Source organism: Erythrolamprus reginae, chromosome 3, assembly GCF_031021105.1.
Source record: "Erythrolamprus reginae isolate rEryReg1 chromosome 3, rEryReg1.hap1, whole genome shotgun sequence".
Taxonomy (NCBI): Eukaryota; Metazoa; Chordata; class Lepidosauria; order Squamata; family Dipsadidae; genus Erythrolamprus; species Erythrolamprus reginae.
In genome coordinates this window covers 168,748,598-168,766,855 of record NC_091952.1, presented here as the reverse complement: position 1 = coordinate 168,766,855, position 18,258 = coordinate 168,748,598, and the positions used below count along the sequence as shown (strand labels likewise).

General features: G+C 40.4%; 1 protein-coding gene across 1 annotated transcript in view; it reads right to left on the bottom strand.

Moving 5' to 3' along the window:
- Window positions 1-417: 417 nt before the first annotated feature.
- Window positions 418-18,258, bottom strand: part of CDH20 (cadherin 20) — a 111,615-nt gene continuing 93,774 nt past the window's right edge. The window contains exons 9-12 of the mRNA XM_070749091.1: window positions 12,728-12,849; window positions 7,372-7,489; window positions 2,231-2,482; window positions 418-917 (exon numbers count right to left, since the gene is read on the bottom strand). Of these exons, the coding sequence (XP_070605192.1) occupies window positions 418-917; window positions 2,231-2,482; window positions 7,372-7,489; window positions 12,728-12,849 (992 nt within the window). The remainder of the gene's footprint in view (window positions 918-2,230; window positions 2,483-7,371; window positions 7,490-12,727; window positions 12,850-18,258) is intronic.

Sequence of the window (18,258 nt, the reverse complement as noted above, 5' to 3'; positions counted from 1 at the left end):
TTCTACACACCATTCCATGTGAATCGAAACGTATAGATTTTTACACGCAGATGTAAAAAAGTTAATAAGTGGTCCATGGATGTGAGTGCGTGCTTGTGTCTTAAATCAGCAAGGTAATAATGTCATTCTAATCCAGAACCATGTGTAGTCTTTGAGAGAAAATTAAAAGAAAAAAAAATCTCATGAAATTCTTCCCACCTGTCTTTCTCTCCTGTTTATCATCGCTTACAAATGTAGCTTAAAGTAATTTCATAAAGCTGATCCAGAGAGTGCTTTGATTTATTCAAACTCTTCTGCATTCTCCCTCAAGCATCATATTGCTAATTGTAGGAGGCCATCCCACCAATGTCTCATACCAGGTGAGTACAAGTTTAGATGGCGGCATTTGAGTATCAAGTACTTGGCCTTTTTTTTTTGTTACCAAAGAGTCCCACTCCCCTCTGTGGCACCATACATTTCCGCTAGCTTCCTAAAGCGTGGTCCCCAGTCTGTCAGATAGTCATAGCTCTGTTCTGAGTCCGTAGTGACAGACTGTAAGGAACTGAGCGATTCGGCCACTGAGCCATTGCCCTCAAACATATAGGTCTGGAGAGAATCAAAGGGAGGGGCCCAGAGGTCCATGTCGGCTTCATAGAGTTTGGCCAATACATAGCTGTGGACACTGGTGTCCATCGTGCAGGCTTGAGGAACGTATCTTGAGAGGCTTTCAATTTCTGGCATCATGTCTTGCCGGTTCTTCATGAACGCCTGGGCCTCTCTGGGATTCCACAGGGCAGAAATGTCAAAAGCTTCTGTATCTTCTTCCCCACCGCCTTCGTCGTCATATCGGACAATGTTCTCGTGGATATTCTCGTCCTCATCGAGCATGTAAGGCTGCTTCCGGTGTCTTTTCATAGATAAGATCAGTAGCACCAGAACTAAAGGTAATGAATGAAACAGAAATACTCAGGCAGCAATTTTTCTTCAAATTCAGCCAGAAATATTTTATATGCAATGGTAATCAAAAAGGTCTACTCTCCACCCCCCACTAAAAATTGCTACCTCTATAGAGCTACTCCTCATCTTACAATAGTTCATTTAGTGACCGTTCAAAGTTACAACACCACTGAAAGAAATGAACTAGGACTGATTTTCACAATTATGACCACCTCAGCAACCCCATGATCACATAATCAAAATTCAGGTACTTGGCAACTGACTCATATTTATGACAGCTGCAGTGTCCTGGGCCCATGCGATCACTTTTTGTGACCTTCTGACAAGCAAAGTCAATGGGGAAGCCAGATTCATTTAACAACCTTCTTACTAAGTTAACAACTGCAATGATGAATAGAATAGAAAAGAATTGAATAATAACAGAGCTGGAAAGAACCTCAAAAGTCTTCTAGTTCAACCCCTTGCTTAGGCAGGAAACCCTACACACCAGACTAATAGTTATCCAACATCTTCTTAAAAACTTCCAGTGTTGGAGCATTCACAACTCCTGGAGGCAAGCTGTTCCACTGATTAATTGTTTTATAAAGAAATTTTCTCCTTAGTTCTAAGTTGCTTCTCTCCTTGATTAGTTTCCACCCATTGCTTCTTGTTCTACCCTCAGATGCTTTGGAGAATACCTTGACTCCTTCTTCTTTGCAGCAACCCTTGAGATATTGTAATACTGCTATCATGTCTCCCCTAGTCCTTCTTTTCATTAAACTAGACATATCCAGGTCCTGCAATCATTCTTCATTTGTTTTAGCCTCCAATAATCTTTGTTGCTCTTCTCTGCACTCTTTCTAGAGTCTCAACATCCTTTTTGCATCGTGGTGACCAAAACTGAACACAGTATTCCAAGTGTGGTCTTACCAAGACTTTATAAAGTGTATTAACACTTCACTTGATCTTGATTCTATCCCTCTGTTAATGCAGCCGAGAACTGTCTTGGCTTTTTTGGCAGCTGCTGCACACTGCTGGCTCATATTTAAATGGTTGTCCACTAGGACTCTAAGGTCCCTGTCACAGTTACTACTGTTGAGCAACATAATTTGTGCTGTGGCAAGAAAAGTTGTAAAATGGAGCAAAACTCACTTAACAAAGGCTTCACTTAGCATTAGAAATTTTGGGCTCAATTGTGGTCATCAATCGTAGACTACCTGCAGTGATTAATATTTCAACCCAACAAATCTTGCCACTTCCCTTATTTTGTCTGAAGAATATTAGATTTGTTTTGTGAGATGGTATGTGTACTTACCGAGCAGAACAAAAATGCAAGCTAGAATGGCAATCAGAGCTCCTCTGCTCAGGCTGACAGGGAGTATATAGGCCTCTGCATTACAAGACATCACAAGACCCTTTTCATCACAGCTGCAGACATGAATGGTTACTGTCCCAGTACTGCTTAGCACAGGACGTCCATTATCAGCTATTAAGATGGGAAGATAAAAGGTATTCTGCTCATGTTGCCGAAATCCCGATCTCTTGGTTAAAATCCAAGCTGTGTTGTCTAAAGAGAAAGGAAGAAAGAAAGAAAGAGAAAGAAAGAAAGAAAGAAAGAAAGAGAAAGAAAGAAAGAAAGAAAGAAAGAGAAAGAAAGAAAGAAAGAAAGAGAAAGAAAGAAAGAGAAAGAAAGAAAGAAAGAAAGAGAAAGAAATACAGAAAGAGAAAGAAATAAAGAAAGAAAGAGAAAGAAAGAAATAAAGAAAGAGAAAGAAAGAAAGAAAGAAAGAGAGAGAAAGAAAGAAAGAAAGAAAGAAAGAAAGAAAAAGAAAGAGAAAGATTATTGACTATGCTTATTGACTATGCAACTCAAAATCAAACATACATACTACAAAACTGATTTCTGAATTAGTTTTGTAAGCTTACAGTATTATATTTACTTTTATCTTTAGGTGCAATACAACTACTTTTTGGATATGCAATTGTTTGTGAGTTACTCTAGACTTTCAGTGATACATATTGATTTTTATTTTATTGGATTTGTATGCCGTCCCTCTCCGTAGACTCGGGGTGGCTAACAACAGTAGTAAAACAGCATATGACAATCCAATATTAAAACAGTTAAAACCCTTATTGTAAAACCAGACATACATACAGACATACCATGCATAAAATTGTAAAGGCCTAGGGGGAAAGAGTATCTCAATTCCCCCATGCCTGGCAGCAGAGGTGGGTTTTAAGAAGCTTACAAAAGGCAAGGAGGGTGGGAGCAATTCTAATCTCTGGGGGGAGTTTCTGTGTATATGGAAGCTGGCTTGTTCATATCCACGCTATGGATGCAATTATTATTGCTTGGGAACCATTTATTTATTTGCTCAATTGTTAAGGCCTCCTGATTTTGTTTGTGATCTTAGATATATTATTTCACCTGTATTTTAGAAAATGAATGTAGTTGCACATAAGAAAATTGAACAAAAAGAGCAAATTAAAAGATGGCAGGCAGTGAAAAGGAAGGAAGGAGGAGAAGAAGAAAGGAGAGAAAGAGCGAGTGAAATAGAGATACCTAAGCTACCACAGTGCATGAAATTTCAGAATTTCAGTTTAAATAGCCTTCTTGTAAGTGAAACTATTTGGAAGTTTTGGGGAGCCTTAGGTTCATAAACCAACATGGTAGATTGAACTTTAGCTGTGATAACTATGTTGTAATACATTGTAATGTATTGTTTTATTCTGAGCTATATCCTGCCTTAATATTCATATCCATCATTCTGAGACCCCTGTTAAAAATAATGAAAGAATGTTGAAAGCAATAATAGCAACAGGGAGACCCAGAACTTTTTATTCTTTTGCCTGATAAAAATTGATGTGCCTGAAAACTGCTTTTTCACAACAAACCTCTCTTGTGGTTCCTAATTAAGATGCTGAAATTCAGAGGCAAAAGAGAAAATTCCCCCTCTTCTTCCTGTCTTATATCTGAACGTTGTTACAGCAGAATGCCCCCAAGTATTCAATGAACTTATATCACAAATCTTTTAATGATGACTTCTTTCAAGCTCATCAATAGTTGTAAGTTTAAGGAAAGAAAGTAGGAGTCACAAATATGTCCCAACTAAGCAATATCTTTCAATCTTGTCAGCAATTTCCAAATAATAAATCTGGGCACTTCATTGCTGTAGACTGGTGATGTGAGGGGACACTTCATTTCTTGAAAGATTATACTTTTCTAAAAATTCCAGTTGCCATTTAAAGCTACTAAACTAGTAAAATATGTCACCATTATCTGGCATTCATTTGTATCATTTTGAGTAAGGTGGTCATGGAACAATTGTTTTAATATTTAATAAATTTTATTATTTTTAAAAACAAAACACAACACACATACATAAAAATACAAAACAAGACCTATAACAAAGAAAGGAGCTACAATCGCTCCGCTCAGAATAGAAGTCTCCATGGTTAAAAAAGAAAACTTTTGTTAATTAGATCATTTCGGAGGGAAAAAAGAATACCTACTTCATATCTCTATTTATATACATTTTAAAATAATAAATTTGTATAACCTTGAATTCATTGAGAATTTCTTCTATTCAACCAAATATAAACCCTATCCCAGATTTTATAGAATTCCAACTCTTCTTGGTTCTTCAACCGCCTCGTCATCATGTCCGGGGTGGCGCAGCAGGTAGAGTGCTGTACTGCAGGCCACTGAAGCTGACTTGTAGATCTGTAGGTCAGCGGTTCAAATCTCATCACCGGCTCAAGGTTGACTCAGCCTTCCATCCTTCCGAGGTGGGTAAAATGAGGACCCGGATTGTGGGGGCAATAGCCTAGCTCTGTTTTTAAAAAAGTGCTATTGATAACATGTTGTAAGCCGCCCTGAGTCTAAGGAGAAGGGCGGCATAAAAATTGAATAAATAAATAAACGTCCAGCTCTGCACATTCATTTTGAGTAAGATGGTCATGGAACAATAGTTAAGTGGGTAGAAAAAAAAGAGCTATAAAAATATTTTTTTTCTATCCTCATGGAGGACATCTATGAAATATTCTTGGCACCATGTTGAAAAGTTTTCCAATAACCCTTGCTTGGCTTTTTGAGATTAGTCCAAGTTAACTAAATGTGAACTTCTAATTGTAGGTGCACATGGAAATATGTTGTGATGGAATGTAGTCTGGATTCCCAGCAGGCAGGCAGTGCATTCCAGAGGAGCAAAAGACAACTCAGTTCAGATAATTTATGCTGTGCCCCCTTAGGATGCCGGAGAGCTACAGAGACATTCCTGATTGGCCATGACGGAGCTGCTGCAGAGCGGGAGATTACAGGCTCCTCATTGGCCACAGTGTCGACAGCCGGCTATATAAGACCTGTCAGAAGCAGCTGAGTCTGGCTGAGTTACTAGAGCTGTTCTCGGTTGTGTTTGCTGTTGCCTTCTTGTTAGCCTTAATAAAGGCTTGTTATGGATCATGACTCGGCTCGCCTCAATTATTGCCACTTCACCTTGGCCTCAGCAATTTGCGTGAGAGAAAAGAGGTGAAGGTGATTCTTTCCTAAGAGTCCCCAGAGTATATGATTTGTGGAGGTGGTAGCATGCTTTAATTTGGCCAAATTTTGTCTTTAGGAGAGAGACAATAAAGAAATTTCTTTGGAAGAACCACAAGATATCTCTGTTTTGGAACCTGACAACGTCCTTTATCAAACCCTTTCCAGGCTGAACTGACTAGGATGAAAAGAATCTGTAATTTTTGTGCATCAGTCTTCCAGAACACACACAGAATAATCACTGCCTGACCACATGCTGAGGCCTGTTGTGGATAAGTTAGAAATTTAGGAAACAGTTTAGTCCATTTTATAAAGCAATGGTGTTTTTTTTTTAAGTTAAATTGCCAATTTAACTTTCAGATTATGGAGCTATGTGAAAAAACTGATTTTGTGAGTAAAGTGTTCCAAAGCAATCTTTACTATATTTTCAAGGAACTCCTTTTGGTAAAATTTACTTTTTCCTTGCTTCTCCAGCTGTTGAAATAATGTTTGCCATTAGGTGATGCTACAGTGCTGCTTATTTTTATATAATTTTCTGTATTAATAGCTCTTTCATTTCCCCAACTGTTATATTGAATTAAAAGAATATCATCCACTGAACAAGGGGAAGTGTCGCCAGACTCAGGAAAAACTCTTGTTTTGTATAATATATTTGTTGTTTATATGCATTGAGAGAATATGCACCAAAGACAAATTCATTGTGTGTCCAATCATACTTGGCCAATAAAGAATTCTATTCTATTCTATTCTATTGTACCCTATCCTATCCTATTCATTTATTTTTGGATATAGGTAATAACAATTTAAAAAGTAGAAGCAACAACTAGGCAAAAGGAACATGGTCAGAAGCCAAAAGAAATTTCTATTTGAAGTGGGGGGGGACGGGACCGGAATTCTAAAAGAAAGGGAAGGCAGTGAAAGTGAACTGAAAAGGTAGTTTTGAAGGGGATATGTGTATATTTGTTATACCTGATTGATGTCTCTAAAAGAAGATGAACTTTCTTAGCTCATGCAGCATTTGTGAAATTCTAGGAAAACGGAAATTGAATTAAGGAGATATTAAGGAGGTGTTGACAAGTTATAATGGCCTTGTTGCACTTTATTTGTACCTTTTAAATTCAAATGCATATTTTCCTGGGACTACAGAGGTACTTTGGTATTCAACTTCTTGGAAACTCAAACATATTTTGATATGAACATTTTGTCCCAGTATTCATTGTTTATTCAGTACTCAATGCACAAGCTAGAACCTATCAATGTCAGCTGCCTTGTGATGTACTCCATTATTCTTTATAGGAAAATTTGTTGGTTATTCATTGTGCTTCTTTGAATCAATTAATGATGAGTACTAAGGTGCTACTGTACAGAATTGCCTTGCAAGCCAAGAGCAAAAGAACACAAAGAATTGGCTTCATTAAGGAGGAGATGCTACCAGATGCAAGAAATTTTCCTACATTTTCTTTGAAGCCCCTTTTCTGCTTTGGGTCTGCATACCATGAAAAGGAAGGAAATCTTAAAAAGTAGGCAATGACCTTTTCTGTGTTTGGGGAAAGTCCAAAGCTCAGGATTAAGAAAAATAAATGAAACAATATTCCTTTGGACCTCTCTTTCCTTCTGTCTCGTCACCAATTTATTACTGAAAATACCAACAATGATAAAAAGCTTTGGATTTGCGCAATCTAGTTATTATTTTTCAAAAGAGAAGGCTTTATCCCTGCCCTGAGACATATGAGGCAAATTCTTTGTAACTTTCCTAAAAGCGAAATGAAATATTTATTTCACGGCTGCTTTTAAGGAGCAGGTGTCATTTATTATTTGCAATGGCTGGCTCATGAAGCAGTTTTAAACGAAGCTTCTGCAATTCAATCTACTTCAGAAGATATTAATTAGCCAAACAAATTAATGTCTAGTTCAATTACCTTGATTGTCCCTAAGAGTAAAATTGGGGTTATTTGCTGTCTCCGGAGCCAAGCTGTAGTAGAAGTGCTGTCCCTCTTGGGGGTCATCTTGGTCCACTGCACTTACTGTCTGGATCAGCTGTAGGACAGAAGAACAAAACAACTGATTAATGACGATTCCAGTGGAGATAAACACTTTTAAGAATTAATCTGAAAGCAAAATAAATATAGCTTTTAAATATTACAGACGTAGTAGTTGAAGAAGAAGCAGAGAGCTATGACTGCAGTAAAAATATCACAGGGATGAATGGTTAAAGAAACACCCCCAATCTCCTCAGGAGTTGTTTTGCTTCATGTGAGAAGGACAAATTTGTAGGGTCCATACCTCAGTAAAAGAGCACACGGTTTGTATACAGATAATCAGTGCAAGAAAATCAACTAGTAAGGCTAGGAAAGAATATTTATTATATACAGTATTACGCTTTTCTACACTATGTCACACTATCCTACTCTACATTATTATATTGGCACCCTATCATATTATATACCAGTGATGGCAAAACATTTTTTGTTCGTGTGCCCATAATTCCATGCACTCCCCGCACATGTGTGTGTGACCCTCTCTTCCCACCATGCAATGGTATGCCCATTTTTTGTTCTCCACAGGCTTCAGAGCCTTTCTAGGACCTGAGGAGGACGAAAGCATTCTTCCCCACACCCGAGGCCTCTGGAGGCTGAAAACAGGCTGTTTCACTACTCCCAGTGGGCCAGAAGGCCAAAAAATCGGCTGGACCTGAGCTCACGTGCCCACCGATATGGCTCCATGTGCCCTCTTGCTATAGGTTCGCCATCATGATTATATACTATAGATTTCCTATTCAATTGACATTCCCCTCCCCGCTTTTTGAAGACAACTGGGTTTTCCCCCCTTAAGCTCTGGCATGTGATTCTGTGGGCACTTTGAACTTTGGAACAAGCATGTGGAAAGGCTCCTGAACTGGAATGTGTCTGCAGGAGTGGTGCAGCAGGTAGAGTGCCATACTGCAAGGCCACTGAAGCTGACTTGTAGATCTGAAGGTCAGCGGTTCAAATCTCATCACCGGCTCAACGTTGACTCAGCCTTCCATCCTTCCGTGGGTAAAATGAGGACCCGGATTGTGGGGGCAATAGCCTAGCTCTGTTAAAAAGTAATACAGTATTGCTAACATGTTGTAAGCCGCCCTGAGTCTAAGGAGAAGGGCGGCATAAAAATCAAATGAATGAATGAATGAATGAATGAATGAATGAATGAATGAATGAATGAATACATACATACATACATACATACATACATACATACATACATACATACATACATACATTCTCTCTGGTTGCAGACCTCATAGAGCACCTTGGTTTACTGAGGAGCTCCAAAGCATATTAGAATAGAGTAGAATATTTTATTTATTTATTTATTTTATTTATTAGATTTGTATGCCCCTCCTCTCCGCCGACTCGGGGCAGCTCACAGCAGTGATAAAACAGTATACAATGACAAATCTAATATTAAGCCTAAAATAACAATTTTACATTAAAAACCTAAATAAACCCTTATATAAAAACATACACACAAACATTCCATACATAAAACTACTCAGGCAAGGGGAGATGTCTCAGTTCCCCCATGCCTGACGGCAGAGAGGTTTTTTAAGAAGTTTACGAAAGAATAGAATAGAATAGAATTGGAAGGGACCTTGGAGGTTTTCTAGTCCAACTGCCCTGACTGCTTAGGCAGGAAACCCTACACCACATCAGATGAATGGTTATCCAATATCTTCTTAAAAACTTCCAATGTTGGAGCACTCACAACTTCTGGAGGCAAATTGTTCCACTGATTAATTGTTGTAACTGTCAAGAAATTTATCCTTAGTTCTTGGTTGCTTCTCTCCTTGATTAGCTTCCACCCATTGTTTCTTGTCCTATCCCCAGATGCTTTGGAGAATAGCTTGATTCCCTCTTCTTTGTAGCTGCCCCTGAGATATTGGAACATTGCTTTCATGTCTCCCCTTTGCGAGTAAACATGTGGGAAGAGTTTGAAATGTTGAATCTGAGGAAATGAACCAGGTTCTTGCCGCTGGGAGCTCTGCTACCTGTGGCTGGGACTACTGTCCCTTGTGGTTGGTCAAGGCTTTCAGGTACATGACATGTGATTAGTCCAACTGGTGTTTCACTCTTTGTGTTTTTATTACTGTTTTGTGAGCCCCTGGAACTTATAACAAATAAGATGAGTGGTATTTTAAATATGTCCCACCAGTGTTCCCTCTAATTTTTTTTTGGAGTGGGCGGACAAGTATAGTGTCTGAGCGGCAGTCCCTTTGGGACTGGGCAGCACAGAAATAATAAACAAACAAACAAATAAATAAATAAATAAAAAACCCATCCTGTTTTGCCTCAGAGAATTTCAAAATAAAATACTGTACTGTGTGTCTATAACAGTGAGCTCACAATAGGGCAACTCTATCAATATCAAAATACCACTTAAATAGTTGAGCTAGTTTCAAACTAGAGCTAGTTTCAAACAAGTCTTCGGAGAGGGGCGGCATACAAATCCAAATAATAAATAAATTTTGATTTTCTTTCTCTCTTCCTTACTCCCATTCTTTTTCTTTCTCTTTTCCTTCCTCTCTTTTTTCTATCTGTTTCTCTCTTTTCCTCTCTCTCTCCTTCCCTCTCACTCTTTCCCTCTCGGCTTCTGGGCAGGTTTGGAAAACTCTGAGTTGATGATGATTTTTAAGTGAGCGATTGCTCACTGCTCAGCTTAGAGGGAACTATGTGTCCCACTCTTTCTGTCTGTATACCTTGGGAAGAACCTTACAGTTAGTGAAGATAAGATTAGGCCCGCGGGCCAGATCTAAACATCCAACAAGCCACATTTGGTCCGGGGCCTTGAGTTTGACATCTGACAGGGTTAGAGGGCAGGTAGTTATCAAGGATCCAAACGCCTAAACATCTTTCATGTTTAGTCTGCAGCTTGAAGATAATGTGCTATTGGAAAGAAATACAGTAATACCTCATCTTACGAACTTAATTGGTGCCGGGAGGAGGTTCATAAGGTGAAAAGTTCGTAAGACGAAACATTGTTTCCCATAGGAATCAATGGGAAAGCGATTAATGCGTGCAAGCTGTCTGCCACCACCAAAAGAGGCTTGAGCCTCCCGATCCTCCCCGCCCCTTTGCCATGCATATCATCCTGGGTGAAGCGCTGGGGGGAGGGAGTCAGGGAGGTCCTCCTGCTCCCCCCTCAGCCAAAAACACAAAGGCGGTCTGCCACCGTCCGCGGAGCAATGGGAAGTTGAAGCCGCCGGCGGTTTGAGCCTCCCTTTGCTGCATGCTGCTTCACCCTGCCTGTGGTGCTGGGAGAAGTGCTGGGGGGAGGGAGTTAGGAAGGTTCTCCTGCTCCTCCCCCAGCCAAACACACACTGCCGCCCACGGGGCAATGAGAAACTGAAGCCGGCGGCGGTTTGAGCTTCCCATTCCTCCACGCCGCTTCTTCCTCCTGGCTCAAGCGGATGGTGGCAGACTGGCTTTGTGGTTTTGGCTGGGGGGGGGGAGAAGTAGGACCTTCCTAACTCCCTCCCCCCCAGCCAAAAACCCAAAGCCTGTCTGCTGCCGCTCGCTTGAGCCAGGACAGGAGGGGCGAAGAGACGTGGAGGGATGGGAAGCTGAAACCGGCGGCGATTTGAGCTTCCCATTCCTCCACACCGCTTCTTCCTCCTGGCTCAAGCGAGCGGCAGCAGACAGGCTTTGTGTTTTTGGCTGGGGGGGAGAAGTAGGACCTTCCTAACTCCCTCCCCCCCAAGCCAAAAACCCGTATTCCACCTCCCTCCCAGCCTCCGGGCCGCCGCCCGGCTGTCATTTTGTAGAGAAGCGAGAAGAGGAGGAGGAGCTGGATGCTGGTGGTGGCAGAGGAAGGCGAATGCGGCCCGGAGGCTGGGAGGGAGGCGGAATACGGGAGGAGGAGGGAGGCAGCCTCCTCCGAAATAAAAGCGTGGAGGCTGCCTCCTTCCTCCTGCCATATTCTGCCTCCCTCCCAACCTCTGGGCCGCATTCGCCTTCCTCCCACCCACAGTCGACTGACCGTGGGCTCCTTCCCGAGCTCGGAGAGCTTCCTGGGCGGAACGCAACAAGAGTGAAAGCCAGCGCTGTGACGACGACCAGGCAGTGCTCCAGAGCCTCTGCTGCATGTTAAAGACTGCTTCCTGCCTGCCCCCGCTCTTCTGCCGGCGCTGGCTGGCAACTTTTCTATTTAGCGCTGGGGAGGAGCAGAAGGGCCGGCTTGCCTCCCCAGCGCTAAAAAGAAATGTTGCCAGCCCAGCGCTTCTCTCGGAAGTTCGGGTTTGGTGTTCAGGTTCGGGTAGTCGCTGGGAAGCCCCCCGGCTGTTTTAAAAGGTGACAGCCTGGCGGCGGGGCTTCCCAGCAGCCTCCCGAACCCGAACTTTTGCAGAACTTCCGGGTTCGGCATTCGGGAGGATGCTGGGAAGCCCCGCTGCCCGGCTGTCACCTTTTGAAACAGCCAGGGGGCTTCTCGCCGGCCTCCCAAACGCTGAACACGGAAGTTTGGGTTTGGCGTTCGGGTTCAGGAGGACGCTGGGAAGCCCCCCGCTGTTTCAAAAAGCGACAGCCGGGTGGCGGGGCTTCTCGGCGGCAGCAGCGGCGGCGGGTTCATAAGAAGAAAAAAGTTCGTAAGAAGAGGCAAAATTTTTCTGAACCCGGGTTCGTATCTCGGGTTGTTCGTAAGATGAGGGGTTCGTATCATGAGGTACCACTGTAGTTGTATTATAATCCTTTATCTACTCAACCTTTAGAAATGTCTCTTAATTGACACCATGGAAAGGCTAATCAATATGATTTCTTTCAAACAAAATGTAAAGCTATTTAAAGGCAGGGTTACTTTTACATAACTATCGTGTGTGTTTTATTCATGTTCTTCTTCCCTTTTTTGTATATTCTAGCTATAAAATATATTTTTTAAACATTTCTGCTTCCTTTGCCACAATTTGGAGGATATAATAAGAAATTAATTTTACTTCTGCTTTGCTGCTCTTTTAAATATTGCAGTGGATTTAATTTAAGATTTAAATTAGACAATTCAATTAAATACTAAATTGCACAGTATTATATTCTGCTGAAATTGTAACGGGAAGGGTCATACTTGTGCTCATACATGTAGACTTAGCAATATTCTCATTCCTTGCAGTGCATAAGCTACTATACCCTTTGAAATCTACTTCAGATGTTTCTGAGAATGCAGCTCATACCTAGACAATATTAGGTTAAGGATAAGGATCATAGATAATGGTACTGGTTTTAAATACAAAATACTGCTTTAGCTTCTCACCTGTCCAACTTTTGCATTTTCACAGACAAATGCCTCATAGAACCTGGGAAATTCTGGTACGTTGTCATTTACATCCAGGACTCTTATTGTTACTGAAACACTGCCAACTTGTGAAGGATTGTCTGAAAAGAGATAAGAGTGAATTAATAACAGAGGTATTCTGCCTGAGCATAAATTAATCCTGAATTGCATGAAAGATTTCTGGAGAATGCACTGACATAGTAGATAATATTTTACTGTTTTAGACTTTTGACTGGTGGTGTCTAAGGTAGCTTTCTCTGTCATTGACCCTGATCTACGCAACATTTTGTACAACAGATGGCCTCCACTCTTCTGGGTTCCAGAAGAGTTTGAAGATCTGAGGCTGCCAACTGGCACGAAAAACAGCGTGCAACCTTGGGACAGCTTACTGGCTTAGGGGTGCTCCCTGTGCCTTTTATCTTGTCTCTAAACTTGTGCTTAGAATTTTGTTTTAGCTCTGCTTTTTGGGGCATGTAGCTTTTGGTTGTAAATTGCCCAGAATCAGTGAGATATCTAAATTTGACAAATAAAGACATATTCTTTTCAACTCATAATTTTATCTATTTCATCTACTTACTGGATTTGTAGATATAGTTAATTAGTCAGTTTTTAAAAATGTTTTAATATAAATTGTGGATTATATTTACTTCTTGGATTCTGAAATAGCTAAACATCCCTGTCTGTCTGACTTATGTTATATATAAACTTTATATATGTTGGGCAGTTTGTGATTTGCCCTTGTGATGATAGGACTGTGCAGGGTAGTGGTAGTCATGCACACAATGGGAGCAAGTGGTAGGATGTATCAACAAGGATTTTACATATTACAGTTAGTTAGTAGGAATGAACCATTCCTAATAGTCATCATTTTCAACTCAGAAATATGCACAAAGAAACTTGCATTTTGGAATTTAGTATCCAAGAAAGCATGCAGTATTTGGAAAAGCTACACAAAAAATAAATAAATAACTAGAGTTTGTTGCAGTATAGCATGAATGTTGGAATAGGATTATAATTATAATTATAAATCTGGACCTCTAGCATAAGAATACTCTACTCACCCTGATTCTATAATCCAGGACAAGGAAGGGCACTAACCTGCCTAATCTGCATTCCTGGCAATTACTACAGGGAAACAAAAGGGCTCAAATAAACATCTCACAATAAAGGAAGTTTTCCATAGGATCAAAGGGGGGGGGGATTTACATTGCCTGAAGCATACAACAGGAGGACAGAGTAATTAAGGAAGATTAGTGAGATAAGAAGACTTCAGAGAAATTAGGTGTGAGAACATCTGCTCTTGGAAAGAGTTTCTAGGAAATTGTTTCTTGATATCTATGGGAAAAGGAAGAACTCTAAAGATATGTTTGAAGTTGTGTTGTTGGATGTATCATTTGACATGTATATGTAATTATCCCCCATTTCCTTATGTTCCCAAATAAAAAGGAGTACATGGCTCTACACTATGTCACTTCACCCAGAGAGAGACAATGTGTCCAAACTTTCTTTCTAGGATTCGCGTTCATGAGTGACCCCACACGGCTGGGTTGCACTTAGCCCCTTTTGAGGACATTGCCCTCACTAGGGACTTTGACAGCATCCACAGGAGTTGGGTTCTAAAAGCCGCTGCTACCAGTTTGTACTCTTGTGAGTGCCGCTTCTGCACAAGCACAGAAGTGTCCTGGGTGGGTGGGCAGAGCCTCCCGCCGCTGGCACTACCTGTTCTCAGAACTGGGCCAAACCACTACTGGGGGTGACCAATATTAATGGCAGGTCCTTGAGAAAGACTCAATAGGTGGATAAAAAATCCAAGCCTAAACATCTAACTGACTGTACAACCGATCGTAATAATAATAATAAATTGGAAGAATTTCAACTTTTCAAACCTATTACTTCTATGTGGGGTACAAATTTGATGTCAAAATGGTTTAAATATTTTCCTTGAATTGTACAAATGAAAACAGCTTACTATATATTATCCACATGAAGGTGTCTAAATCAGATATTTCAACATAATCCTTGCTGGCCTGAAGCTTATCATCGTTTTGTAAACAAAAAGATATATTACGGAGTTTTAACAGCCTAAGTATCTTAACAGTGGGATTTTTTCCCCTACACCATATTCATCCCGTGATGTAATAAGATCATATAATAATTTTCCTTCTCAAAATGTGATGATATCTCATGGGAAGTTTAAGTAGGCAATAAATCAGCGTGAACTAAAGTATCCATATTTTAATGTCATTTTCTGTGTCCACTAAGGAAGGTATCAGCTGTTAAATCACTAGTACAATGCTGGGGACCAGTTGCACAACTCACAGCATGGTAATATCATGTTTGACAGTGAATTTATATAGCAAAATGAGAACAAAGCTCTGAGTAAGTTGTTTTAATTTGGTGATTTGAAACCCAATTCCACTCATGAGGGAAACGTTTTCAGAAATATTGTTCTAATTCTAAAGCAAAACTTTGAAAGATACCCCAAATCCTAGCAAGTAACCTTTTCTACCCCAAATTAGGTTTATTTATTTCTTTTTAAAAGCATTTCATAGGACAATTAAAACAAACAATTGTTTGGTCAAAGAGTTTTTCAATCAGAGGCCGAACCTATTAGCAATTCCCTGAGTCAGCTAATCTTTGATATTGTTTTTTTCTACTCAGATAAACTCTGTAATACGCAGAGCCCCTGTTGTGCGACTAATAATTGTCTCCAAATATGTATAGGTAGCTCTTATCTAAACTGTATTTCAGACAAATGTCAAAATCTCCCTTACATCATAATTCCCTTGAATGTTAACTATTTGAGTACAGTGGTCCCTCGAGTTTCGCGGGTTCGAACTTCGCGAAACGGCTATACTACGGTTTTTCAAAAATATTAATTTAAAAATACTTTGCTGTTTTTTTCCCTTTATCACGGTTTTTCCTACCCGATGACGTCACACATCATCGCCAAACTTTCGTCCGCCTTTAATAAATATTTTTTAAATAAACTTTAATAAATAAAAATTGTGAGTAATAATCTAAATGGTTGCTAAGGGAATGAGAAATTGCAGTTTAGGGATTTAAAGTGTTAAGGGAAGGCTTGTGATACTGTTCATAGCCAAAAATAGTGTATTTACTTCCGCATATCTACTTCGCGGAAATTCGACTTTCGTGGGCAGTCTCGGAATGCATCCCCCGCAAAAATCGAGGGAACACTGTAACCATATTTCCTACTGCTCCCAGGGTATACAGATTAAATTCTAACTTCATAATTTGCATATATACACCAGTAGCGGGTTCTAAATCTTGTTGCTACCAGTTTGCATGAGTGCGCGCTTGTGTGTGATGCTTCTGAACATGTGCAGAAGCGTCCCGTGTGGGTGGGCAGAGCCTTCCACCACCGCTGCTACCGGTTCAGAGAACCAAGCTGAACCAAGAGCAACCCACCATTGATACACACATTGGCTTTATATATACAGTGGTACCTCATCTTACGAACGCCTCTTCTAACCAACTTTTCAAGATACGAACCCGGTGTTTAAGATTTTTTTGCCTCTTCTTCCGAACTATTTTCACCTTACGAACCCAAGCAGCTGCTGCTGGGATGAAGGGGTTTCCCCCCCTTTTTTGAAGAAAGAAAAGGGAGGGGCGGCTTGCAGGGGGAAATACTTTGGAGAGAACAGCGTGCTTGCAGAGGCACTGAAAGGGTGTCTTTTGAAGAAAGAAAAGGGAGGGGCGCCCCCTTTGCCTTTCTTCCTTCCCACTCACCCTTTAGCCTAGCCTTGCTTCTTCCACCCACCCCCTTTAGCTGCTTCTCCCTGCCCTCTGTTCATCTCCCTTCTAAAGTTTGGGATTTTCCTGAAGGATTTGCACGCATTATTTGCTTTTACATTGATTCCTATGGGAAACATTGTTTCATTTTACGAACTTTTCACCTTATGAACCTCCTCCTGGAACCAATTAAGTTCGTATCATGAGATACCACTGTATATGCACTGGCTTCTTAATTGCACTTGAATAATCAAAAGATGGAATTGGGAGGCTGCTTTTAAATACTGATCAAACGGAGCCCAGGTTAACTGTAGTTAAGGTTAGCTCAAAGATATCTTTTCACTGTGGGTCAGGGAGGCAAGGACACTCCAGAGGAAAGAGAACAGGAGTTGAGAGATGCAAGTCTGAAGCTTGGCTTTTATCACTGCTGAATGAAAATAATATGCGTTCCTGCTTGGTATAATATGTGGTATCTCCTTTGTTCATCCCTCTTCTGCCTGCATTGCTACTTTCCCAGTTGTATCATTGTTAGTGACTTTTCTTTAGGATAAAACAATAGACACAATTTACACAGACTTTTCTATAGCCTTTGACTCAGTGTTACACTTCTTCTGAAGCTCAAATCCTATGACATCTCAGGTCCCCTACATGACTGGATAACTGCATTCTTGTCAAACAGACAACAAGTGGTTAAAATAGGGAATCCATTATCAAATCCTGCACCTGTCAACGGTGGACCAGCACTATTCATATTTTATATAAAGTAAATGACCTCTGTGATCATATTACAAGCAACTGCGTCTTCTTTGCTGATGATGTTAAATTATTTAATACCACTGACAATACTGCTACCCTTCAAAAATACCTTGACCATGTATCCAAATGGTCAAACAACTGGCAACTTAAAATCTCAAACAATAAATGCTCTGTCTTACACATTGGCAAAAAGAATTGGAACACAAAATACAAACTTGGAGGACATGACCATATAGATGACCCTCACTCTGTCAAGGACCTTGGAGTACTCATATCTAATGACCTAAATGCCAGAGCCCACTGTAACAACATTGCCAAAGAGGCAATAAAAGTTATTAATCTAATCCTGCGTAGCTTCTTCTCTGGCAATATTAATCTACTAACCAGAGCATATAAAACATTATTGAATCAGCTCACCTGTCTGGAATCCACACTGCATATCAGATATCAATACAATCGAAAGTGTCCAAAAATATTTCACAAGAAGAGTTCTCCACTCCTCTGCTTGCAACAGAATACCTTATTCCACCAGACATGAAATTTTGGGTTTAGATAGCCTAGAACTTCGTCACCTTTGATCTGACCTAAATGTAATTCACAAAATCATTTACCACAATGTCCTACTTGTCAATGATTTCTTCAGCTTCAACCGCAACCATATACAAGCACACAATCGATTCAAACTTAATGTAAACCGCTCCAAACTTAACTGCAGAAAATACAATTTCAGCAACAGAGTGATCAATGCCTGGAATGCATTACCTGACTGTGTTTTTTTCCCTGACACCCAATAACTTTAACTTAGACTCTCTACAGTTGACTTCACCCCATTCCTAAGTCTGTAAGGGGCGTGCATAAGTACACCATTGTACCTACTGTTCCTAACTTATTGCCTAATTTACCTGTACCTACCTTGCTAATGTTTATGTTTATACTTGTGCATGCTTGATAAATAAATAAAATGTGACAAAGCCTAACAGATTTTCTATATATTGACATTG